A 22,524-nucleotide genomic window follows, 5' to 3' on the forward strand; every position below is an offset into this window, starting at 1 on the left:
TAGGTGTGAATTATAGTGACCTGGACAGTGCTAGGGATGGGAAATAAAGGGGGAAGGGATATTCGAGAACAAGGAGATCAGGTAGGTTCCTGCAGTACAGGCCTGGTCAGGCTTCTGCCCACTCATTGTGGCTACCTGGCTAATTGCTTTCTAGAAATTAGTACTTTCCCACCATTAACAGCCTCCAGGTCAATCAGGCAGGAGAAGGCAGACATTACCCAGGGAGCTACCCAGGGCAGATGTTACCCAGACATGGCAATCGACACCAGCAAAGAGACTAGACCAGGGATGGCAGAGAAAGTCAGTCCATTTTATCCAGGGAAGAAATTGGTTACAAGGATCCCAAGACTTGTATTTCATCTCAGTAGTGGTGAAATTGCTATCCCATTGCACGCACCAGGTGGCGTGTGTTAAAAGCACTTGGTAATGGATTAGTATCCAGCACTATCCATCCTGCAAACAGCATTTGTTTCTGAAGCACATGGACATTGTGTATTAATTATACAAATGTTAAAGCAAACCTCAGGCAGGGGCTAGTCCATTTCCACACCTATTACTGAGGCAGTCTCCCTGCGTTCATTTAAGTAGACACTGCATGAGGCTGATCCACGATCAGCATGCAGCAGGGCATGAGACACGGCCTTCTCACTCATCTGCCACCTCAATGAGGTCACCTTTTCCCTTAACACATGAAACTGATGCAACTTTTGAAGACAGTTGCTCCTGTTCTTTCCCTCTGTTACACGTCCACTCACCCTAGTATAAAGACAGGTCTTTGTTTTACAGAGGAGGGCCATGAATGAAGAAGCTGAACACCACAGTAAGTAATCCTATTTGAAATTACTTCTAAACTTGTTCCAAGTATATAATCTAAGTATATTTGGGGGGATTCCTGAAAGATCACTGGTAATGTTTGGATTTCAGTACCCTGTATTCCCATTGCTTTTAGTTATATAATCTTCGCTTTTACCTAATGGCACTAAAGGAGCAATAATTTACTGCACAGAATGGGATTAAAAAAAACACCTATTGATCTATTTTAAATTAGTTTTGTCACGTTCTAATCTTTTCCTTCTTTCCAGAGACATCTAGGGCCCCTCCAGGTAATGACCAGAAACTTGATGCTTTTCTTATGGGTCATTTTGAAGGAACTCTATTCTCCCTACAAACTTTTTTGAAAAGATTCCATGCAAGAGGCTGCTGGAGACTCGACCCCCTCATGGAGTTTATTTGGATGGAGGGACTCAATCTGTTATAGAGTGGGAAGGGTAGGGGGAAGAGGAGCCAGTATGTGCTTTAGCTACTTATAGTCACCTTTTGTACTGGCTTGTTGCAAGAAAAAATTGCTGAATAAAAGGCAAAGTTGCAGTGTTTTGATTCTGTGCTAGTGTCCTTGGAAAACTTACTTACCTGGCTTCTTCTCCTGTGATCTTGAGTATTGTTCTACAAGAGAAACCATTTAACACCCAAATGCCAACAAAGCTCAACGGGCTTTTCTATAAAGCTGCCCCTTGAAATTACCCATAAGAGGAGAGAGTGACCAAGCCACAGTCCAGTTGTGGAAATAATTCAGCAAGAAACCGGATTCATGTGCAGTGAAAAGTCAGCCTTAGGACTCAACTGGCTTCACAACCCCTCTCTCACCATACTGAGCAACATTAAAGGCAAAGCATGAAGAAGCTCTTTTCTGAGACAAATCTGCTGGGCTCCAGCATGACATAGCAGGCAATTCAGATCATATTCACTAGAGCAGATGGTGTCACTCAAAATCAGTTCGATTCACACTATTACTGCATTGTTGGAACCACCTGCATAACCTGATTTAGTTACCAGTTCATGTCACACCGTGAACACCCACCTGCAGCAGTCTTCTGCATATTCACATTCTACAGATTGCATGGGAGTGTGATCTCTTCTGATATGGGACTCTTAAAAGCCAGCACTGCCAGCTCTAAATCCAAAATTTACATAGCAAAGTAGAACTTAAGGTGTGTTTCCTTATGGCTGCTAGAAATCAGGTCAGTTCCAGCAAGGCTGCACCCTGATCTTCCAATTTCATGCTTCTTTTACAGCAGGGGTTCTCAAACAGTGGGTCACAACCCCATTTTAGACATGCTGGGGCACAGGACCAAAGCCTGAGCCCCACTGCCCAGGGCCAAAGCCCAACGGCTTCAGCTGTGGGTGGCAGGGCTCAGGTTACAGGCCCCCCTCCTAGGGCTGAAGCCCTTGGGCTTTAGGATACACCCACCCCTGGCGACGGGGCCCGGATTTCGGCCGCCCTAGCCCGGGCTTTGGTCCCCCCTCCTGGGGTCGTGTAGTAATTTTTATTGTCAAAAAGGGGGTCATGGTGCAATGAAGTTTGAGAACCTGTTTTACGGTAAGGAAATCTCTAGATGCCTCAGTCAAGACTCCCTATTAGGGACTGATAAAGGGACTATTAAATGGAAAACTGTGGCAAAGTTTGGCACATGGCTATTTAAAAGGAGACAACTATTATAGCAATGTCTTCATGTTTTCTATTTCAAAAGCTAGCAAAATAAAGATTTTGCAACTAATTTTGTGATTTTATCTACTTAGATCACACAACACTGCATGTGAATGGGGTCTCAAGACTAAACGTGTTAACCCTGGGCTCCCTACTCTAGCAGAATACAAAAATTAATGGACAGACAATGGCTCTGAATGAACAAGTTACCGAGGGAACATATCAGGAATAGAATAGATGTGGGTTATTAAATAATCTGTTTTATTGTACGGCATTTACAAAGAAAAGACAATGCACTCAAGTAGAAAGAATAAAAATGTATTTTCCTTCAGGTTTTAGACGAACACAGCAAGTACAAATCCTTTAGTGAGCACTTTATGGCAATTTGGAAGTTTAGTGAACCCCAAGTGAGCGAGCACAAGGGACAAGACTGAATCCTGACAGCTGCCTCTATGTGTCTTCAACCCACAAGCTGGCTCTTTTACTGAGATAGAGGAAAAAGTCCTCTTCTGGTGGTGATGGGGGAACGGATACCTCAGAACCCAATGTGCAGACCCCTCTATGAGTATCTCATTCCTTTAGGTCAGCCAGGTTGCAGAAGTGCACAGGGCGGAGTGAGCTCTAGTGATGCCACCAGAAGTTCCATTCACCCTGCCAAAAAGTCTTCACAGTATTAAAACAGAAGGTAAGTAATACACAGTCCAGTCCTGTCTGTAATCCCTTTGCAACAGAAAAAGAAGCGACTCTTGGAGCTGGGGGGAAGGAATTCCAGATTCCAGGAAAATCATTCAGCAGTTTTAAACTGTTTTGGTATATTTATTTCCTTTAATCTTAGATTATGCATAGAGAACCTGATTTAAGAACCCCTAAATGGACATGCAGCATGGATTTCATCAATGGCCCAGTCGGTGTTAGACTGGACAAGCAAGAAAATATAGGGCAAGATGGTTATACTTTTAAAGTGGATTAAATAAGGACACCAGCTTTTGTGGATGGAAGGTTGTTATAAACTGAGATTTCAAACACACACACACACGAGTGACATGTAACAGCCTCACTGGCAGCTTTGGTGTTACTGTCTCAAATAGTGCCTTCTTGGCCTTCTGGGAGTTCGAGTCCTGAGGCAGCTTCTGTCCTCTGAGAATTTCTTGATCCCAAAGGCCTGTTTGGTCCATGGTGAGGAAGGGCTGTTCAAGTCCCTACCCTGCCAAAACCTTGCTTTAGAGTAGGACGCAATGAATCTGTAATCACTTAGGAAAGCCTAGGAGAGATGCATCGTAAAACTAGCAAACACTACAATGCTTTAACTTTGAATTAAAATAACTGCCCCCAAAAACCTCTGTTACACCCAGCCCTCTCTGAGAAGTTTAAAAACTTTACATAATATTCTCCTGGGACAACCATATTTGGGGTGATTCTAGGAAACAGAAGCTGACCCTATGTCTACAGGAAAAAGCCAAACCATGTAGTTCACCTGTCCTTGTGTTAATCCCCAAGTACTCAATCGTCTCAGAAAATAAAAGGCAATCCCATTTGGGGAAGTTACTTCTAAAGGCCAGCACCTAAGGCAAGCTAACAGTAGAAATCTTTACACTAAGCTTTGGAAATGTGGTGTTTCGAAGTCAGGGAACAGTGTGGCTGTGACACACAGATACCACCAGCCCCTCTTCGCAACAGAATGATCAAAATAAGAGAAAGTACATCCCATCTTCCAGACTGAATACCAACTGCTTACTGATGCAATGACAACTTCAGGCAAGGCAAAGGAAGTGCCAGTATGGGGGTGGGGGGTGAGGAAATTGTACAGCTCACTCAAATGTCTAGGAAGAGTTGCCTGCAGCCCAACTACCATTCTGCCAGCAAAGCATGTACACATCTATTCTGAAGATTGTGCATTTAACCAGTTCCAGCTTTTGCTTTTTTATTTTCCATGTCACGTTTTAGTCCCAGGGTTCAGGCATTTGAGGGAGCGTAGCAGGTTTCACTGAATTCAGAAACTAATCTGAACACTGGGGAAAAATAATGGTATTAAAAATACTTTTTAAATACAGCTTTTCATAGGATTCAGTGGCTAAAACTAAAGAAATTATTTGACTGGAAAGAACGTGAGAAGTCACCCAAGAAACACAACAGACACCTAGGAATGGGTGGAGGATTTCAAGTTCTGTTCCACATGGAGTTATCACCCAGGTACCAATCTGCCATTTCTCATCCTCCTGCTAGCTACTGGATGTGCAGTGGAAAATTGACTCCCAGGAGTCAGAGAGCTAAGGATGGATTCACAGATCTTCATATCCCTTTCATGGGTGTAATTTAGTTAAGGGAGCACACACTAATGCAGATCAGCTCACGCCTACACTAACAGGTAAGAGACTCAGGGGCAACTTTGTATTCCAGTCAGTCAATTAATCTTTGGCAAAGCCCAATCAAGGCAAATTTCACAGGATGCCCACTGGCTGAGAAGAGTCTCCGCTTAATCAAATAAGCAAACTCAACTGAACAGGTTAAATTTATCTAAAATCTCGGAAGCCTTGAAGGAAGAGCTTCACACTGAAAAGGAACAAGAGGAAAAAAATGGATCTGGGGAGGGGCAGTTGGAACAGCTGGATGTTCGTATGCTATGCTGTAAACCAGAGTGTAGGGCTGTGGTGTTGGGTTGAAGACCTAGGAGTTAAGCCAGGGGTGCCTGAGACACTCAGCTGCTGTAGCCCGTTTCTCTGGAATCAGCTCCAACATAGGTAATAAGAAGTCTGTGAATGCAGCTGCCTCATCTTGGGACCACTCGTATTTCTCCACCAGAACTTCAAAAAGGCCCCAGGGCTTCAGTTTGGTGATGTGTTTCAGATCCCCTGAAAACAAAAACAGACACATCAACAGTACGTCACCAATGGTACCAGAGTGGCTTACCAAGTTACTCCAGGTATGTATCGGGACTCCAGTATTTCTTTGGTAAATGTTGTGTAGGGGCGTAAAGGGTTGAATTTTAACAACCCAAGTTTCCCTCTTTATAAAGCTGCCCTTGGAGGTCAGCCAGTTTTAGAAGAGGTACTTGCAAGAAGGTCCCATCTCCCTCCTCCTACTTCTGCCCCACGGTTTCCATACAACCTGATTAGTCACTATAACCGAAAAATACACACACTAAACACAAGGCCATTCACTACTTGTACTGACTTGCAGACACTCAGAACCCATCTGAGAGGAGAGGTTCTGCATATAGCAGACAGGCGTTTCCTGTTCAGACTGCTAAACGTGAAGGCTGCCTGACAGCACAGAGAACAAAACACTTCAGTCCTCACGCTCTGCCCAAAGGAGAGAAGACTGATGCATTTTAACCAGTAGATAGCTTTAAAAAGCCCTCATCATGCCAGAAAAGTATTACCCTCGTTAAGAGATTCTCGGCCTGGCTAATACAATTCTGCCAGTTTCCTATTGCTCAGCAGAGTATTGCTTCCTCAAATAGTGTTGTATCATTTCAGAAATCCATGGAGGAACAATCTTTGGGGTTTGAAACAGTACCTCTCAATATTCATGACCACAGGGTACTGCTGCTCTGGTAGAATTAGATTAGTAGGCCAGGAGCTGAGCAAAGCTGTCTAGACAAAGAAACTCAAAAGCACGTTAAAGCCATTAGTTGATATAAACTGACTGTAGGATGCCAAATCAGCCCACAAAGCTGACTACAGCAGTGCTCTCCAACCTGCTTATGGCTGAGATGAGGAGCATTGGTATGCACTCAGTAGCCAGATAAGAACACACATACAGAGCAGCACCTTGGTCCTGTGGGAATCTTTGGTGCAGCAGCCAGAAGATTTAAGATTAGGGCTTTGCTGTGATCTATAGTTACCTGGTAGTTCCAGCAACAGGCATTAGGGCACTCCTAGAAAAAACTTGCTGTTTCCTTTTACCTTTTTTGGTGAAAAACTCCTTGGAATATTTTCCTGCCACAATGAGCTTGCGAGGTATTTTCCCCAGAAGTTCTATGATCAATGCAATGTGATCTGCGTGTTCCAAAACATTTCAGAAAGAAGAGAGACATACATAACAGATATCAATACAAGGCACTCCATACAGAGCAACAGCTCTGGACACCGACAGAGAGCAGCATGCACACCTCCATTTGGAAAACTTGTCATTCTTGTTTTCTTCACTAACTGGGAGGGAACCGATGAAGTCCAGAGTTCGATTCCTCCACTAGGAGAATCCTTGGATTGTAGTTCCCAACACTCTAGGAACTCAGGGACCTGGGGAACCCTATTCTCCATTGATAGGTGGGCTGGTGTGGAACAAAAAACTGGTGTGGATGCTCCGTCTCCTGATTGTCTGCATCCCTGGTGCCTGGAGGAGGAAAGGGTAGGGGGAAAATACTACCTCTGTGATCGAAGAGCTCCTGTGAATATTTCCCACATAGGGCAAAGTGCCTTGGAATTCTGCCTAGCAGCTCTACAATATGCGCAATGTGGTCTAAAACAGAAGGGGAAGAAGAATAAAATAAAAGGGACAGAAAGATGGGAGAAAGGACAAGTGGCTGTAAAAGGCTTATTTCAACAACAATCTTGTGGGACAGAGGAGCTGTTTAGAGGTGATCTGCTGAAGGGGAAGGAATTTTAACTTTATGATGTATAAAGGGCAAGTGTTTTACACTTAGAAATATCAGGACTATCAAGTTTGGTCTCTCAGTTATGCTGGAGGATTCCTCAGAGTCCAAAGACTTACACTGGAGGCACTCACCCCTCAGCTGAAGAGACATGGGTGCCTGAAAGGTTGAGAGCTTTTCCTCAAAGTGTTTGAAATTTGAGTTAAAACCAATTTTAAACAGAAACTAAAACACTTTCAGTTCACACTACTCTGATTTCAGTCCTGTGATGGACAGCAGTGTGGGCTAGGATAAGGCACTAGGCGGAGACTGAGAATTAGGTTTGCTCTCAGTTCTGTCACTGAACTGCTTTGCTAATGTCAGAGTTTAAGGGCAGGAGAGATCTAGTCTGGCCTCCTGTACATCACAGGCTACCTACACCCACACACTAAACCCAACAACGTAATTTAGACCAAAGTATTACAGCCCACAGGAGACAAGACAATCATGTGCCACAGGCAAGTTACTTCACATCTCTTCGTTTCCTCTTCCATCCTTGTCTATTCAAGTTGTAAGTGCTTCAGGGACTCTCACCATGCATGCTACGTATATTACGTGGTAGCACAAAGAAGCTGGACCTTTTTTGGAGCCTCTACACTCTACTGTTAATACAACTAATGTAATCTCGCTAGCTTTCTATCTGCCTGAAAAGTCCTGCAGCAAACGAAAAACCCTAACCAACTCTAACCAGGGTAGACAAGACCTGATATTTATAATGTAAAACAAGCAGAATATTTCTAAACACCTTTGAGGCCTTTATACATGATAAAGAATAAAAGAGCAACATGTTTCCCTTTGCAGGTGACTTTTAAACAAGACTATATTCAGGGTGAAAAAAGGGAAAAACTAAGGAGCAGATATAAATTGCTCACTTTATAAACTGCAGTCATTGGATAACCAAAAAACCTGCAGTCCAGATAAAAAGCTTGTGATCTTTGGAGCGCTTATCAGAACCCCTAACTACTGAACTGGGCTCGAAATTTCATGAGAAGAGGCTTGCATGAAATTTCTCAACTTGATCCAAGCAAACTTTCCTCCCTGGAAAATTGTGCTCTGGAATGTTTGGAAGAGGTTCTGTCAATGAAGCAGATTTGGCATTTTTCCAATGCCTACTAAGACTACTCGGAGACTCCTAGATCAGGGGGATTTATATACATTACACACACCAGCTGTGTGATGTGATGGTGCTTTTCCACATACAGACTGCACCCATTAGAAGTATCAAGGGAATTTACTGGTGCAACTGGACCAATTCAGAGACATTCGGACCAACCCAAGAAATGCAGAAAAACAAATCCAACTTGCTACAAGAATGTGAAATGAAGTTTACTTGTTAAACTAAACATGGATTTTAAGAAATTACTACTCCTAGGGAGTCTTACTGATAGGTACTAAAGTGACAGAAATAGCAGCTGCACCATGAATTCTTGACAAGTACATTGAGAGAAAAAGTGACCAAGTTACACAACAACGTGAGTTATTTCTTCCGTGTATGCAGTACAGAGCAAATGGCTACAGAGAGTCGGAACCAAGTGGTAGAGGCACAAGAAATGTTTTTTATGTTTAAGCTACTGGGAAATGGAATGAAATATTAGCTAATTCCACTGCTCATGGAAGGTCTGTCTATTTAAAGTGTGAAACAAAGCCAATGGCTGTCAATGAAACTATCCATGATTAATGGTACAGGTGTGGTGCTGAGCATCTTACTAGACAAAGCTCCATTTTTTAATAAATTGTATTTCTTCTGAACAAAGTCTTATACTGTCTGCTCGAAATTCAGAGCTCTGAAATGGACACCGTACAGTTATAGCTCAGCAGCAAATCCATTACCTGTCTATTTGAAAATGGGCAAGAGAAAGTTACGGTAACACTAGGAAAGGCTACACTCTGATTAGCTATTAGCCAAAGTTCCCATTACACTGCATATTTATATGTAAAATTGTCACTTATTGCTATAGCACATTTCTAACATTTAGACATGGTCACTTGATTTACCTTTCTTTGAGACAACTTGGTCTAGTGGCAAGAGCACTCAGACAACTTGTGTTCTACTCCCTGCTCTACCCCTGGCCTGCTGTGCGCCATTGGGAAAGTCACTTTCCCTCTGTCTCAGTTTCCCCATCAGTGAGGATAAAGGGATTTACACATGAAGATCCACAGATTAAAAGCGCTAATCAAGAGGTATTTATATTATAAATAGTGCAGTGTCATGTGTGTTTGTGGAGGTACTACTAGGTCTTTAATCCATGTCTAATGCTGACTCAGAGGATCAATAGCTTAATTACGCACATTTGGAATACAGAATCTTAAATCAGAGATTATGTATATATTCTACAACAGACACGGTGCAGATCAGGAACAGAGGAAAATGATTAAAGCTGCTTAGATCATATTCACTTTGAGCAGGAAGGTACCCATCTTAAAACAGATGTGAACGAGGCAGCAGTAAAGACAAGGAAGTGTTTGTTAGGTATCAAGTAACAGAAACTAAACCTTTACTGTTTAGTGCCTGAAATTAAAGCCTCAAGTTCCCCTCCAGTACGATTAAGCAGGGGCTTCTTTACTCAAGCAAGTAGACATGTATCCAAGCAAGGAGCCTCGCTTCAGTGACTCATAACAGAAAGCTCTCTCCATCCAGGGGAGACCCAACAACCCCGTCGCTGGTATTCCGTTTTAAAAGGGTAGACACCTAGAGAGACACTCACCTTCATCCCGGGAATAGTCTTCTCCAGAGTGGGGCTCAAACAGGTAGTCTCCTGTGGCTAGTTCAAAGGCCTAAACAAGAAAAATTAATGTGTTGAATCATTTTCAAGTTGTCACTGTTAGACATACGTATGAGTACTGGAGAGTAGGTGTGGCAATTTGGATGCGAGAGGGAAATAATTCCTTGTAAAACCTAGAAAGACATTAAGATCTATTCTGAACTTTTGTGATGAAGGCACTGCACATTGCCAGACATTACGACAGATCCATTAGTGCATCTCATAAGATCATCTCACTAAGCAAATCTGGATCATGGCAAAATGAAGTGTCAATAAGATGAAGTTCAACTATTAAAATACTGTACATAACCAAGAATTCACCAGCTTGACTCCCAGATTAGACTTTGCTTTGGTAGTTAGCTATCAAAAGCACGTAGGATACTTGAGTTCAAAAGCGGTTTTCATGACGCTTCCTCCAAAAAGGCCATTTCCCCCAAGTTCAAGGATCTTTTCAACCACCTTCCAAGCACATTTTCTCCAATTCTCTACTTCTAGATTTGAAGACACAGAATTATGCAGCACTATAACTTTTAAATCTTCCCTATGCAGCCCACAACCTGAGCCAGGGCATGACAGTGTTTCTTGGCTGTCCTGATCACAAATTATATTTGTTTTACGCTGCCTCCAAACTTTAGATTTTTGATGTGCTGCAGATTTTTGCTGATTCAGAATGAAGCTGCATTTTCTACAGTGTTCATATCTTAAGAGCTTATTTAGGGTCTTTAGATAACTGTACTAAGGGCCCTCTATACTCTGATTATGGAACATGCTGCAGAATCCTCTCTTGCCACAGACTGTGCTCTGCCATCTTAGCTTTTATTTACAAATAAAATAAGCTTCTAGTTCTGATGGCTGTAAAGATGCCCAAAAGCGAACAAAGTGTAAACTGACCATTTTCTTCCTGAGCTGGCAGAAAGCCTGAAACAATAGGCTTACTGAACGAAAATTGGGTGTTAAATCTGGAATATGATAATTTAACACATCACCAACAACTGCTTTAAAAGGGGCATCCACATATAGTGAGCTCATCCCACAACCTCAAACTGCTTCAGATGTTCTCTCAATTGCAAAGACCCTAAAGTCCCCTTAGCAAACTGTCTCAGTCTCCAGCTTCTCTTCAACTGTGTGTGTGTCATGTATTATGCCTCAGTACAAGAATTTACAATACACTGAAAGTCTGAAATCTGAAGGCAGTGTAAAATAGAAACCAAAACAAACGAGACACCATACTGAACTGGCTCAGGTTGTGGGCTGTATAGGGAAAATTTAGAAGGGTACTTCTGCAAATTCTGAGGTTCCTGCCACATTTAGGTCTAATGTGCTGCACAGAACATGGGGACTTGGCTATAAACCTTTAGTTTTAAATAGCATGTTGAAAATACAATAGGGGAGTTCTCTCTAGAGATGTCACATCAGTCCCCCCATGAGGAATGAAATCAGATACCAACCAAAATCACATAGTGCCTGGTCAATGTAAGATAGGCAAATAAAAAAGTAGATACCGATGAAGAAGAGAAGAAAAAAATATTCTTTAAAGTGCCATTATAGCTAGAGACTATCAAGTTAGGAACTCTGAGTCACATCTGTGTTGTTTTATTGACCACAAGTACCGTACAGGGAACAAACACATTGCATTCTGTTCTGCCTCATTCATCAGAAGCACAGCTTGCTTTCCAGAAGCAGGGATGAGCTCATGAAATTGTATTTGCTAAGCTTACCAATCAAAACCAAGCTCTGAATAAAAATAAAATACCGAAGGAAGCGAAAAAGATCAAGGAGACATTTGTAGTCAGTAGCTAGACCTCACCAAAGTGGTGGGTTTTTTTTGTTTTTAAAAAAGACAAGTGCTATATTCAACATTCGCCAGTCATCATAAGAACAGACTTTTTGTCACCTCAACCTTACTCACAGAATGTGAGACATTTCATAACAAGACTTGGGATATCTGAGAGTCTCAAATATATAAAATATTGATTGTTAAAGTCAGATGCATTAGAGAAACTTGGAGGCTGAGAAAGGCAGCTGTAAAGCTAGTGTGGGGAGAGAAAACGCTAGGTTGTCTTCCAGAATTATGCATATATATTTGTATGTCATGCAGCATAATCACAAATTAGAGGCAGTATATGCAACACGCCTTTGTCTATCACAGCTACAGGATGCTGGCTTCCAAAGGGCAACAACTATGCTGTGCACAACATAAACAGAAGCAGAGTTGCATAAGCTGCACCACTCCGAGGTGGTTTAAGAAAGTTTGCCTGAGGTATGGGCACATGGGATTTACCAACCCTAGAAACTGGCTGGATGCTTTGCTTTAAGCCCTGGCTATTTTTGCTGGAGCCAGCAAAAATGATTCTGTGGTCCACAAAGTACACAGCATGCTGGAATTTCCAAGAATTCTCTTCAGCCACTGAATGTTGAGGGTCCACCCTGCATGACCAAACTCACCATACAGGCTGTGCTCCAAATATCAGCAGGGGTGTTATACCCAGATCCTATCAGCACCTCCAGGGACCGGTACTGCCTTGTCTGAATGTCCTCAGTGAAGTGCTTGTGCTAAATAAATAAATAAATAAAAGGGTGCTTTATTAACTGGTTGAAATCTCTAAAGGAAGAGATTCCTTCAACTAAGACCAGAGAGGTGCTATTTACAGAGATATCTTGCAGATGAAACATGACAGACTGGTTTTTACATCTCAATTAAACGGTTTCTTAAATTTCAACAAATGATTAAAATGCCCTAACCAGAGGCACTTTTCCTTAGACAAAATAGCCTGACAATTCAGATGACGGCAAACAGTAGCAGCAGCGGGGGAGAATGCCAGTTTTAAAGTTGAACTACAACAGTGTGATGAATGTTACCAAGTGACTTGTGACAGGTAACCTATTTTATGTCTCTCAGCCACCGACAGCTTCTGTCAGACATGAAGATGTGTAGCCTAAACATTAGGAACCATGTTTAAAAATGGGATGTATTGCACAGCTATCAGTTTGTGTGCTGATGCTAGTGGATGGAGGATTCAAGTTGACACTAAATCATGATAATGCGAAGTTAAGGTGAATGACAAAGCTTTTGTAAACAAAGCTAATAACCTACATTAATATACCCAGACAGATACATTTCTATTTTAATCACTACTGAGAAGCAGTTGTTAGTTACTTCAGAAGTCCAACCTTCTCCCTTACTAGAGGGTGTGTGGCAGCACCTACCTAAAGCAGAGCAGCAAAGCTCTTCTAGGATATTGCCTCATCCGCAGTTGCAATTCAAAACAGAGGATCCTGAACTTAGGACTTTTCAAGGGAGTAAAGACAGTTCCAAACTGTTTTGCTATTAAAAATAATTTAAATAGATGTTCTTTCCTGCTTGAGATTTCAAACAGATTTAGAAGTCCTACAGTACCGCCTTTAAAGGCCAAAACTATTTACAGTTTATCTTACATGCTCAGGAATCACAAATGAAATGGTTCCCTCAGGGAGTGTATGATATGACAGGCTGCAAAACTAGCTGCAACAAGGCACAGTAGAGGAACATCAGGAGGACTGTCTAAAAACTTAATACAAGGATTAAGTTATCCCTCATGACACTGCAGGTGAGCTGTAGACATTTTTCATCTTTTATTTTTAAGTAAATAATAGAGATTGTCTTCTTCAGCCTCCCACCCCCAGTCAACTGGAAACAGATTAGTAGCTTTGGTCACTCAACACTGAAAGGTTTACACTTACCACCCAGCAGGCATTTCCTAGGTCAGCTATCTTCACTTTGAGCTTATCTGCATTCCTGGGCTCAAGGGGATTAAGGAGAAAATTCCCAGCGGTGGATTTTCCTAAATGCAATGTGCACAACAGCTGATTAAATCCACATGGACAGGGCCACCATCTGCCACCCAAACCCCACAGGCATCATTCTACGCAGGAAGGATACAGGTCAATGATCAGAACTATCCCCCAGTCTAGCTACTAGCCATCAACTCTAGTCAACATCTGTTAACACCACAGGCACCCCCAGAAGGGCATTAAAATAGTAAATTGATCTAATTAATATATTCTGCCCAGTATACACATGTGCAAAAGCTCCTCCCCCTGTATTGCACAATAAAGACACTGAAATACTAGCGTAACAGAGCATGTGCAAGTGCAGGAAGATGGCTGTTTCTCTGAGCTCTGCTAGCTTGGCTTTTTTTTTTTTTTTTTTTTAAGTTTTTCATTAAGACTGGCTCTTTGACAATGCTGACACCAGCAGAATTTAGAATGCTTCCTGCAGCACTGGTAGGTTCCGATAGTATCTAAAAGAGCCTCAACCTAAGGAAGCCTTCTTTAAAGTTACAAGGGTTACATTCCAAGGATGGCAGCACTGCTTCCCATAGCAGCAATGCCAACGGCTGCAAAATTTAAAGTGTTCTAGCCGTACAAGCAAAGATGGATATACTGGAGAAATAAAATGAGAAAAAAAAAAGTCATTAAACTACATCTAGTAAGGATTCCTAAATGCACTGGGAAAGGCAGTTCTGAGAAATGATGCATGTCTAGTAATCCAGAGAGGCATCAATAGACTGAGTACAGGCTGAGTTCTTATACTTTGTTAAATTTCTTTTTTAGCTCTTACATTCACTTACATTTCCCTGGTAGCATTTTAGTGGGGTAATGCTACAAGATAATTTAGTAGAGAAGTACAAGGATTGTTCTCAATTTCCTATTTTGGGCTGAGATTTTTGACTTGACCCTGACTCAAAGGAGCAATGGTTTAATTGAGGGACCTATGTGATTTAAATTATACCAAGTCACACCTTTGGGTATAGGTTTCAGAGCGGTAACTGTGTTAGTCTGTATCAGCAAAAAGAACGAGGAGTACTTGTGGCACCTTAGAGACTAAAATTTATCTGGGCATAAGCTTTTGTGGGCTAAAACCCACTTCATCAGATGCATCTGATGAAGTGGGTTTTAGCCCACAAAACCTTTGGGTATGTCTCTAAAGAATTTTGTTTCTCCATTATATAGAATCTGCCAACAAACTAGTTTTATAGTATGTTATCTCTGTTGTTATAGCCCTATAACAGACAAAGTCTTTCCTCCTTACAAGTTTAGCAAAACTATCCCTCCCCACTTGCACTTTTGTTGAAATGCATTTATCGTTCTGGAAGGGAATATTACTTAAGGACCTTATGCTAGAAAAATAACACCAAGCTATTCTTTGCAAGGAAAGTTAATTTTGGGCCCTGTCACGGCAAAATCTGAGATGTCAATACAAGCTTTTCTACATACCCTATATTTTGTCAGTCCCCTTCTCTCACTCCAGTTCAGGTATCTGATGCAACTTTGGGTTGAACAGGCAGTGGTGCCTTTGCTGTCACGGATTCCAGAGTGTGTAAACTGTAACCCTGCACGCTTACTCAATTCTTTATGTACAATATGGTTTTATGTACAGATATTTAAAAACAAGAAAGATATCTGAACGAGAGTGAGGGAGCAGAGGGAATGTTCCCATTTAAGGCCTGACTATGATAAACAAACATACTTGGAAAAAAAGTCACTGGGTGCTTTTTAAAGCAGGGAAGGACAGAATGAATCCGATGAGTGTGCAGGGTAGCAGTTTACACACTCTGGAATCCATCATATCAAAAGGCATAACTGCCTGTCAACCCAAGGTTGCAACAGTGGAATCCCCAAAGGTAGATCAGAGTGGAGAGTGCTGTCAGGACAGGGCTCAAAGAGATGTCCTCAGGCAAAGTCAGGTCAGCCAATATAAAGCCCCCTATTAATGCCACATTACAGACTCCAAAGGACAGCTCTCCTAAAAGGGAGGGTTTCTCTCTTGCACAAGGGTCCTCTGGTACCTTTGTTCTCAGATGGGTCATTATTCTCATTCTCATCCTCTGAGGGTATCTCTGCACGTATACTCTCTTGCAACTGGCTGATCTCCTGCTCACTGAACGATTGCTCTTCACTTGAAGTTGGCTGATATACCATGGAATCTAGCACCTCAGAAATTAAGGGCACGCATGAGTCCGACATTACTTCTCGCGACCTGTTCTCTGAGTCTCCGTTACGCTGGCTGTAATTACAGCTATGGAAGCCGTCCTCTTCCTGTGCCAGAGGGTGCTCCTCACAGTCATTGGCATTATGAAGGTCCTCCTCAAGCCTCCCAGACCCTTGGTTGCTGGAGTCTGAGAAGGCAGTCATTTGTACCACGCCATTGCAGTTGATTTCTGGTATGCATTTTTCCATGCTGCCTTCCATTAGGATAGTTTGCTCTTGTACATGGGCAACTTCATCTAAGGAAAGGGAAAAGAAAAAGAATCAGAAGACTCTTAAGGGACAGGGAAACATAACACATGGACTGAGTAACAGCTATAGCAAGACCTTAAGTAAGCCCAAAAAATTAGCACATTCGCACAGAACAGCTGAATGCAATGCTTCTTTAATCCACTTTTACCAGCACAAGACTTCCTAGTCCCTGCTCAGACTCAGGCTTGGTCTACACTTAAGTTAGGTGAACATAGCCACGTCGGTCAGTGGTGTGGAAAAACAAAACAAAAAAACACCTAACTCCTGACTGACGTCGCTACGTCAACGGAAGTGTTCTTTGGCTGACATAGCTACAATATGGGTCAGGTCGGCATAGCGAACGTTGTTTGGGGAGGTGGTGTTTGTACACTGATGGAAAAACCCCTTCTGTCAGCATAGACTGTGTCTACGCTATGGAGTTATACTGGCATGGCTGCACTGACATAGTTATGGTGGAATTGCCTCCACCTGGTCTGCACCTAAAACCTTAGGTAAATCTAGCTACATCGCTCAGGGCTGTGCAAAATGTCATGCGCCATGAGGCGCAGTTAGCTTGACCTAACCCCCATTTTTGACACAGCTAGGTCAATGGAAGAATTCCTGTACTGATCTCGTTACAGTCTTGGGATGGGGTCGGGGGTGGATTTACTAGGAGACAGAAAAATGCCTTCCGTCATTGTAAGTGTCTACGCTACAGCACTTGCAATGTAGACTACTATCCATAGCATGGATACAGTGTTAGTGGAATGCGGTGGCAATTCAACTGCAGAGCAGTGGCCAGCATTCGAGGCCTGATCACCACATGCTGCAGAGATGTACACTGCAATTTTAACAGTGTGGTTGAAGGAACGTTACTGTGCTCTGTTTAAACACACACGCCCATGTGATATTCCGGATCCATACCCAGCTTTCCTGGTACCCCTTCATCAGGTGGGCTCTCTTTTAAGAGCATCTCAAGAGGGTTCCGAGCTTCTTCCTGCTCTTCAGGCTGTGTTTGTACAGGGCTTGCCTCCTTCTCCATCTCCTCTATCTCCTGCATTCGCTTCTCCAGTAGTTCCGCCTGCCGTTTCTGCTTTTTCTTCAATTTTTTTTTCTTATTCTTTGACATTTTGTCAGCCTGCAGGGAAATGGCAGACAACTCTCACACACATCTGGCTTGGTATTTATTCCAATAAAACCCCAAGCTACAGTCAGGTTTTAGTTTTTAGTGAATTCTTTCAGAGCTTGTGTGAAGTCTTCACCTGACAAACCTGGAGACTGAAAAGTCCTGTCTCACCCACAGAACAGATCCCACAGCTGGGAAGGCCTTCACCTACTGCCAAGCCAATGGGCTTCAGCCCTGATCTGAGAAATCCATCCTCATAGGAGGGAAAGGAGTTCAGTCTCCATAACCCATGCAATCCTGGGACCATCCACTGGGAATGCCATGACAGGGGTCAAGCCTGGTGGCATTTTTGAGATGTGTACTCTGATGATGCACTCTCTCTCTCACAGGCCAAATGCCCATTAGATAGCAACAGCTTTGTCACGGTACATGGATCAGATTCAAATCTGCAAAATAGCTGACATTACTGAAGATCACTGATTTTTAAAAGCTCCACCCCACTTGGGCCACTTTAATAGCACAGCGCCTCATTAACCATAGTTAATGATTGATGATGCTCTAAGAGCACTGAACTCTGGAAAATGCTAGTTATCTTGGGAAGCTGCTACTGCACAACTACTGTTATTGGACATCATTCTGTGACTAGCTGTACCTGTAACACAGGAATTTAAACCTTCAGTGTGTTGAGTAAACAGCCATACATTGAACTTGTTCACACTTCTACTTCTTCTATTTGGGTCTCAAAGTAGGATTCCCTACCACTTAGCGTATTATAGAACAAAAGCACAGAACTATTCTAAACAAGCTGTACACCTGAATGTATGTAGACAGCACACATTTACACTTGCTTATAAAGGAAGAAAAAAGTTAGTTACCATACTTACTGGTTTGGGCTGGGGTGCAGTACTCACTGGAAGAGAAAGAGAAATAAGTTAGCATGCTTGTATTACAGATTGCAATCACACTGCAGTAAAAATATCACATGAGCAAAAATAAAAAGGAATGATTGGAAGCCAGGAACATCTTCCATAGAGCCCACTTTGTTTCCCTGTTGATACCAGGTACTGTTGAAATGTAAAGCTGTACCGAAAAGAACAAACAGTGATTGCTTCCTTTTCTCCCTATGTATATAGGGAATACATCAGTGTCTTATTTCTATATGGACTAGTAACAAAACTCAAGTGCATCCTCCAATTCTGAAAGCCTCAATTCTCAAAAGAGGGATAGCAGCAGCCTGCCAGAAAGAATATACTGCAGAACATTTCTGTTAGCCGAGTCAAGCTTCAATTAACCAGACTGGACAGCAGACTCACTTAACTGGTGACAGAAAAAGGGGACTAAAGTATGTAACAGCATGATAGGATATTTGCTTCATGCGTTGTGCACCTTGCTTAAGCCAAGATGTCAACTGGGACCTTGGCAGTCAGAATACCAAAACTGTGAGGGAGCATATTCACCTAGCCAGCCCACGCTGTACTGTGTTGGCCTCAGTCAGAGGCTGCACTTTGCATATCGTAGAGACTGCCAGAGACCAACAGTTCCTGGGGACTGCGCACTGGCACATATCAAAATGCCAAGGAGGAGTGTTGAGAATGTATGTGGAGACTTCAAACAAGAATGAAGCCTGGCCTCTGCCATAAACTAAATATTGCATTCACACAACAGGGAAACCACTTCTATAGGTTTAATCTCCTTTCAGGCCTGCCCTGCAAGATGGTAAATGGGTAGTGCTCATGTCATTTCATCAAGAGAGTTTGCCAAAATACATCCACAGAATTGTATAAGGAAAGGAATTTTCCACTTTATAAAGCACTCAAGGAGGTAAGCTTTTATAGAACACATCCGAGCACTGACCTACCACATGCACTCAAAACAGCGCTTAAGAAAATAACACTTGACATTTATATAGTGCTTTCTGTAGGAGACTGAGAATGCTTTACAAATGACTATTTTACCACCTAATATATGTCAGACCAACATTAAAAGCAGATGTTAATGATCATGTACGCTGTTTTTACACTGGTAAGCTTCTTGTGGGAACACATGACTAGTACTGCAGTTTACGACTGGCTTTATAGAAATGATTTGCAATGCTGTTCCTTTGCTTCACAATGCTGAGACAAGAACTAGAGGATTTTCCCTTGTCAGATCAATTACAATCTCTTTGGACTCTGCAAGTTTTCCATAGAAAAGGCACCTGCAGAGCCAGAAGGAGGGGGCGCCCCAGATCTCTGCCATTCTGTTGCTTCCGCAGCCAGCCTGCGGATGTACTGGTCATTTACACACAGCAGAATGTTCTCGGGTTTAATATCTGTATGGATGATCCGACACTTTGTGTGCAAGTAATCCAGACCCTGCAGAACCTGCACATAGGAGAGAAGAAAATAGATATTCAAGAGATGCACACAATGAGCAACCCGGATGTGAAAGGGTGAGAAAATAATCAAAATTCTATAGTTATCTAGGTAACAAACAAACAGGAAGTTCTTTTAAGTTAAACCTCAGGGCTATTATCCTGGAGTATGGTTACTACGGAGTTAAAAGGAAGTTTGCATACAACTTTAACTAGGCAATTATCATAAAATGCTATCTTCGCCTCTATTCCTCAACCTACAGGTACTTAAGGAATAATTCCCTTGAATTTTAATACTCTAAGCCTTCTCCCTCCCATCTGACCCCCCAGAAACATTTCCCTCTTAGTTATTTACAAGGGTAAGGGGAAAAGTATATGGTCCTCCTCCTCCCCCATAAACAAGTGCTGCAGTCAGTGAAGAGTGAGCTTATAAAACTATAAAGGGAACTACTCATTGTGGAAAAGGGGAGGGGACTTACCTTCCCCCCAGGGGCAACAAGATTTGGAGGGGAAGAGGGGGTGAAAAGCCAAGCCAGCCAGTTTTGTGCTATTAAGTTTAAATGGTTATAGCTAGCATACAGAAATTTATGTTACGCACACTCACTGCTCAAAGCAGACCTCCTCAGCTAAACAGAATGCAGGTACTGACCACTGAAACCACTTATTTTAGTTATTTTATGAGAACATGTACCACTATGAATTTGTCTTCAAGTCTCATTCCCTGCATTTGATGGAAAAGCAATTATAGTCACAAAACAGTTCTCACTGGGGTCAGGGTATTAATTCAGTGAGAGCTGGAACGTGCCTGTTGGATGATTCTTTTGACACAGGGGAGTGGAAGGCCCTGGTAATTTGACTTGATGATCCACTTCAGGAGATGATGCCCTAAAACTTCAAACACCATACAGATATCTGCAGTAGAGTCAAGGAGAAAGAGGGACATCCTGACCCAAGGAGCCCCCAGGATTCTTAGACAGCGCTGAAAATAAATCTAACCCCAAGGAACCGCCTCTGCCACCTGATGTTGCAGCTCCTACCAACTTCCTTTCCTTCCCAGCACAGGTAGCTGTCTAGGTATTTGGAGCAGCAAATGTGAGAGAAAACAATGACCGGCACTGTTAGTGGCAACATAAAACTTAAAATAACTAAGAATGCAGCTCATTTGGAGCAATGGTGGTATAGCAGTAATACCAAATTCTGGGAAGAGGCCATCTGTACAATGGGCTATGTCTGAACTGCTGCTAGCATTTAAACACACTGCCTAGCTGAGCAAATTCCCAAATGATCTTGGCTCTCACCCCAGATCTCTTTATGAACTCTGACCAAAGAACTGAATTCTCAATCCATAGATCAAGCCACGTTATTTCTCTCCCAGCTTTTTTTCTAAAGCTACTTTCACTTTTCACAGGCCCGAACTTCAATACTGTTTGTGTTTCACAGGTAAAAATGGTGTAAACTGATGAGGCCACTTCTGAGACAGGTTCAATATTAAGAATTTGCTGTTCAAAAGCCTAGCTCTTAAAGTTCATGATATTATTTTTCTTCATCTCCTAGGTAGTGTGTATATGCATTCTTCTTGCCTGAATTTAAAGCAACATTGAAGGAGCTGCGTCAAGTCAAAATTAGACTAAGACTCTTCTTTTTACATAAGAAAAGATTAACAGGAATGTTTCCATCACTTTCTTTGCAGCAATGGACTGAGCTGCTCTGATTTTGTGCTCTCTAGAGAATATCCTTTCCCACTGCAGCTAAGCAGCAGAGTTGGACTTTATTCATAGCACTGTCCTGCGTTTTCCTTTAGGTATAAACATTAGAAAACTTACCGTCTAGGGTCAGATTCTCCCTCTGCAATATACTACTGACTCCCAGTGAAGTAAATGAGTCACTCATTCCGCAAAGGAGGGGTGTAGGCTACAAAGGAAAGTTCTGGGGCCAGAAGTCTAGAACACACTTTATGGAGAACCCCAGTAAAGTGTTTCATGTCACAAAGAACACTTGAGAGTCTGCCTTTGTTCTTGATATACAAACATACACAGGATCTTTGACAATCCAATATTAAGAGTTCCCAGTTCCCAAGCAGGTCATAAGGTTGCGTTTTAGAAACTATATTAGGCCTGTAAGGCTGCCAAAGCAGACCCTCTTAGTTAGAAGCTCACCTATGCTGCTAAATTATAAGCAATAATTATATAGTTTGCACTCAGCACCAGCAGATAAATCTCTGATATTGTGCAATGCTTTATTTTTTAGTCAGGGATTTTAATAAAAGGCTGCATGTGGCCTGGTCAAGGATGAAAGAAGAAAACTCCAAGATGCTGTGCCATTCAGCTCTAATCAAGCGCAGTCATGCTGTCTTGCATATTAAATCATGACTCAGCAACATTGTCCTTCACACCATACATGGTGATGGATTATTCTAGGCCTATCCTCTGCAGGGAGCTATAAGGCCCACTGGGAGAGGACTGTTTTATTGGAGATTTGCTTTGGACAGTAAAACGGCTGCATGGACATTGTTCACCTCCCACTGGCAAGAGAGCTGCACAGGAAACTCCCACACTCATTCAATTCTGTGCTCTGTCATTTGTTCTATAAAAGGATACGGGAGCCATTCACTCCTGAGATCTTGAAGTCATCTAATAACTGAACCACCATCTCTCTATTTGGATCATTGGGGTCAGTGTTGCGGACCTGCGTGGAGGAAGATAAGGAACAGGAGATAAATCATTTCATAAAATTATTGGGCTAGACATCACTGGGTGTGTAACATGTTTTCCCCTCTCCTCAGGGGCCCTCAGGAAAGGGGAAAAGTAGGAGCTGAGCTAAGCAGTGCTGGTAGATCCCAGAATGGTGCATACCCTCCTCCAACCTTCCCTACAATCCATTAAACAGCACATAACATTAATATTTTAT

The 22,524-nt window shown here is 42.3% G+C and overlaps 1 protein-coding gene across 1 annotated transcript in view; it reads right to left on the reverse strand.

Annotated features, from left to right (window-relative positions):
• Positions 1 to 2,725: 2,725 nt before the first annotated feature.
• SRPK1 (SRSF protein kinase 1) overlaps positions 2,726 to 22,524 on the reverse strand; it is a 44,425-nt gene continuing 24,626 nt past the window's right edge. Inside the window, exons 6-16 of the mRNA XM_065402343.1 lie at positions 22,215 to 22,302; positions 20,423 to 20,529; positions 19,462 to 19,627; positions 18,149 to 18,174; positions 17,063 to 17,276; positions 15,709 to 16,146; positions 13,601 to 13,701; positions 12,326 to 12,433; positions 9,824 to 9,893; positions 6,391 to 6,483; positions 2,726 to 5,334 (exon numbers count right to left, since the gene is read on the reverse strand). Coding sequence (XP_065258415.1) covers positions 5,150 to 5,334; positions 6,391 to 6,483; positions 9,824 to 9,893; positions 12,326 to 12,433; positions 13,601 to 13,701; positions 15,709 to 16,146; positions 17,063 to 17,276; positions 18,149 to 18,174; positions 19,462 to 19,627; positions 20,423 to 20,529; positions 22,215 to 22,302 — 1,596 coding nt within the window. The 3' untranslated portion in view covers positions 2,726 to 5,149. The remainder of the gene's footprint in view (positions 5,335 to 6,390; positions 6,484 to 9,823; positions 9,894 to 12,325; positions 12,434 to 13,600; positions 13,702 to 15,708; positions 16,147 to 17,062; positions 17,277 to 18,148; positions 18,175 to 19,461; positions 19,628 to 20,422; positions 20,530 to 22,214; positions 22,303 to 22,524) is intronic.

This window comes from Emys orbicularis, chromosome 4 (assembly GCF_028017835.1).
Source record: "Emys orbicularis isolate rEmyOrb1 chromosome 4, rEmyOrb1.hap1, whole genome shotgun sequence".
Lineage (NCBI taxonomy): Eukaryota > Metazoa > Chordata > Testudines > Emydidae > Emys > Emys orbicularis.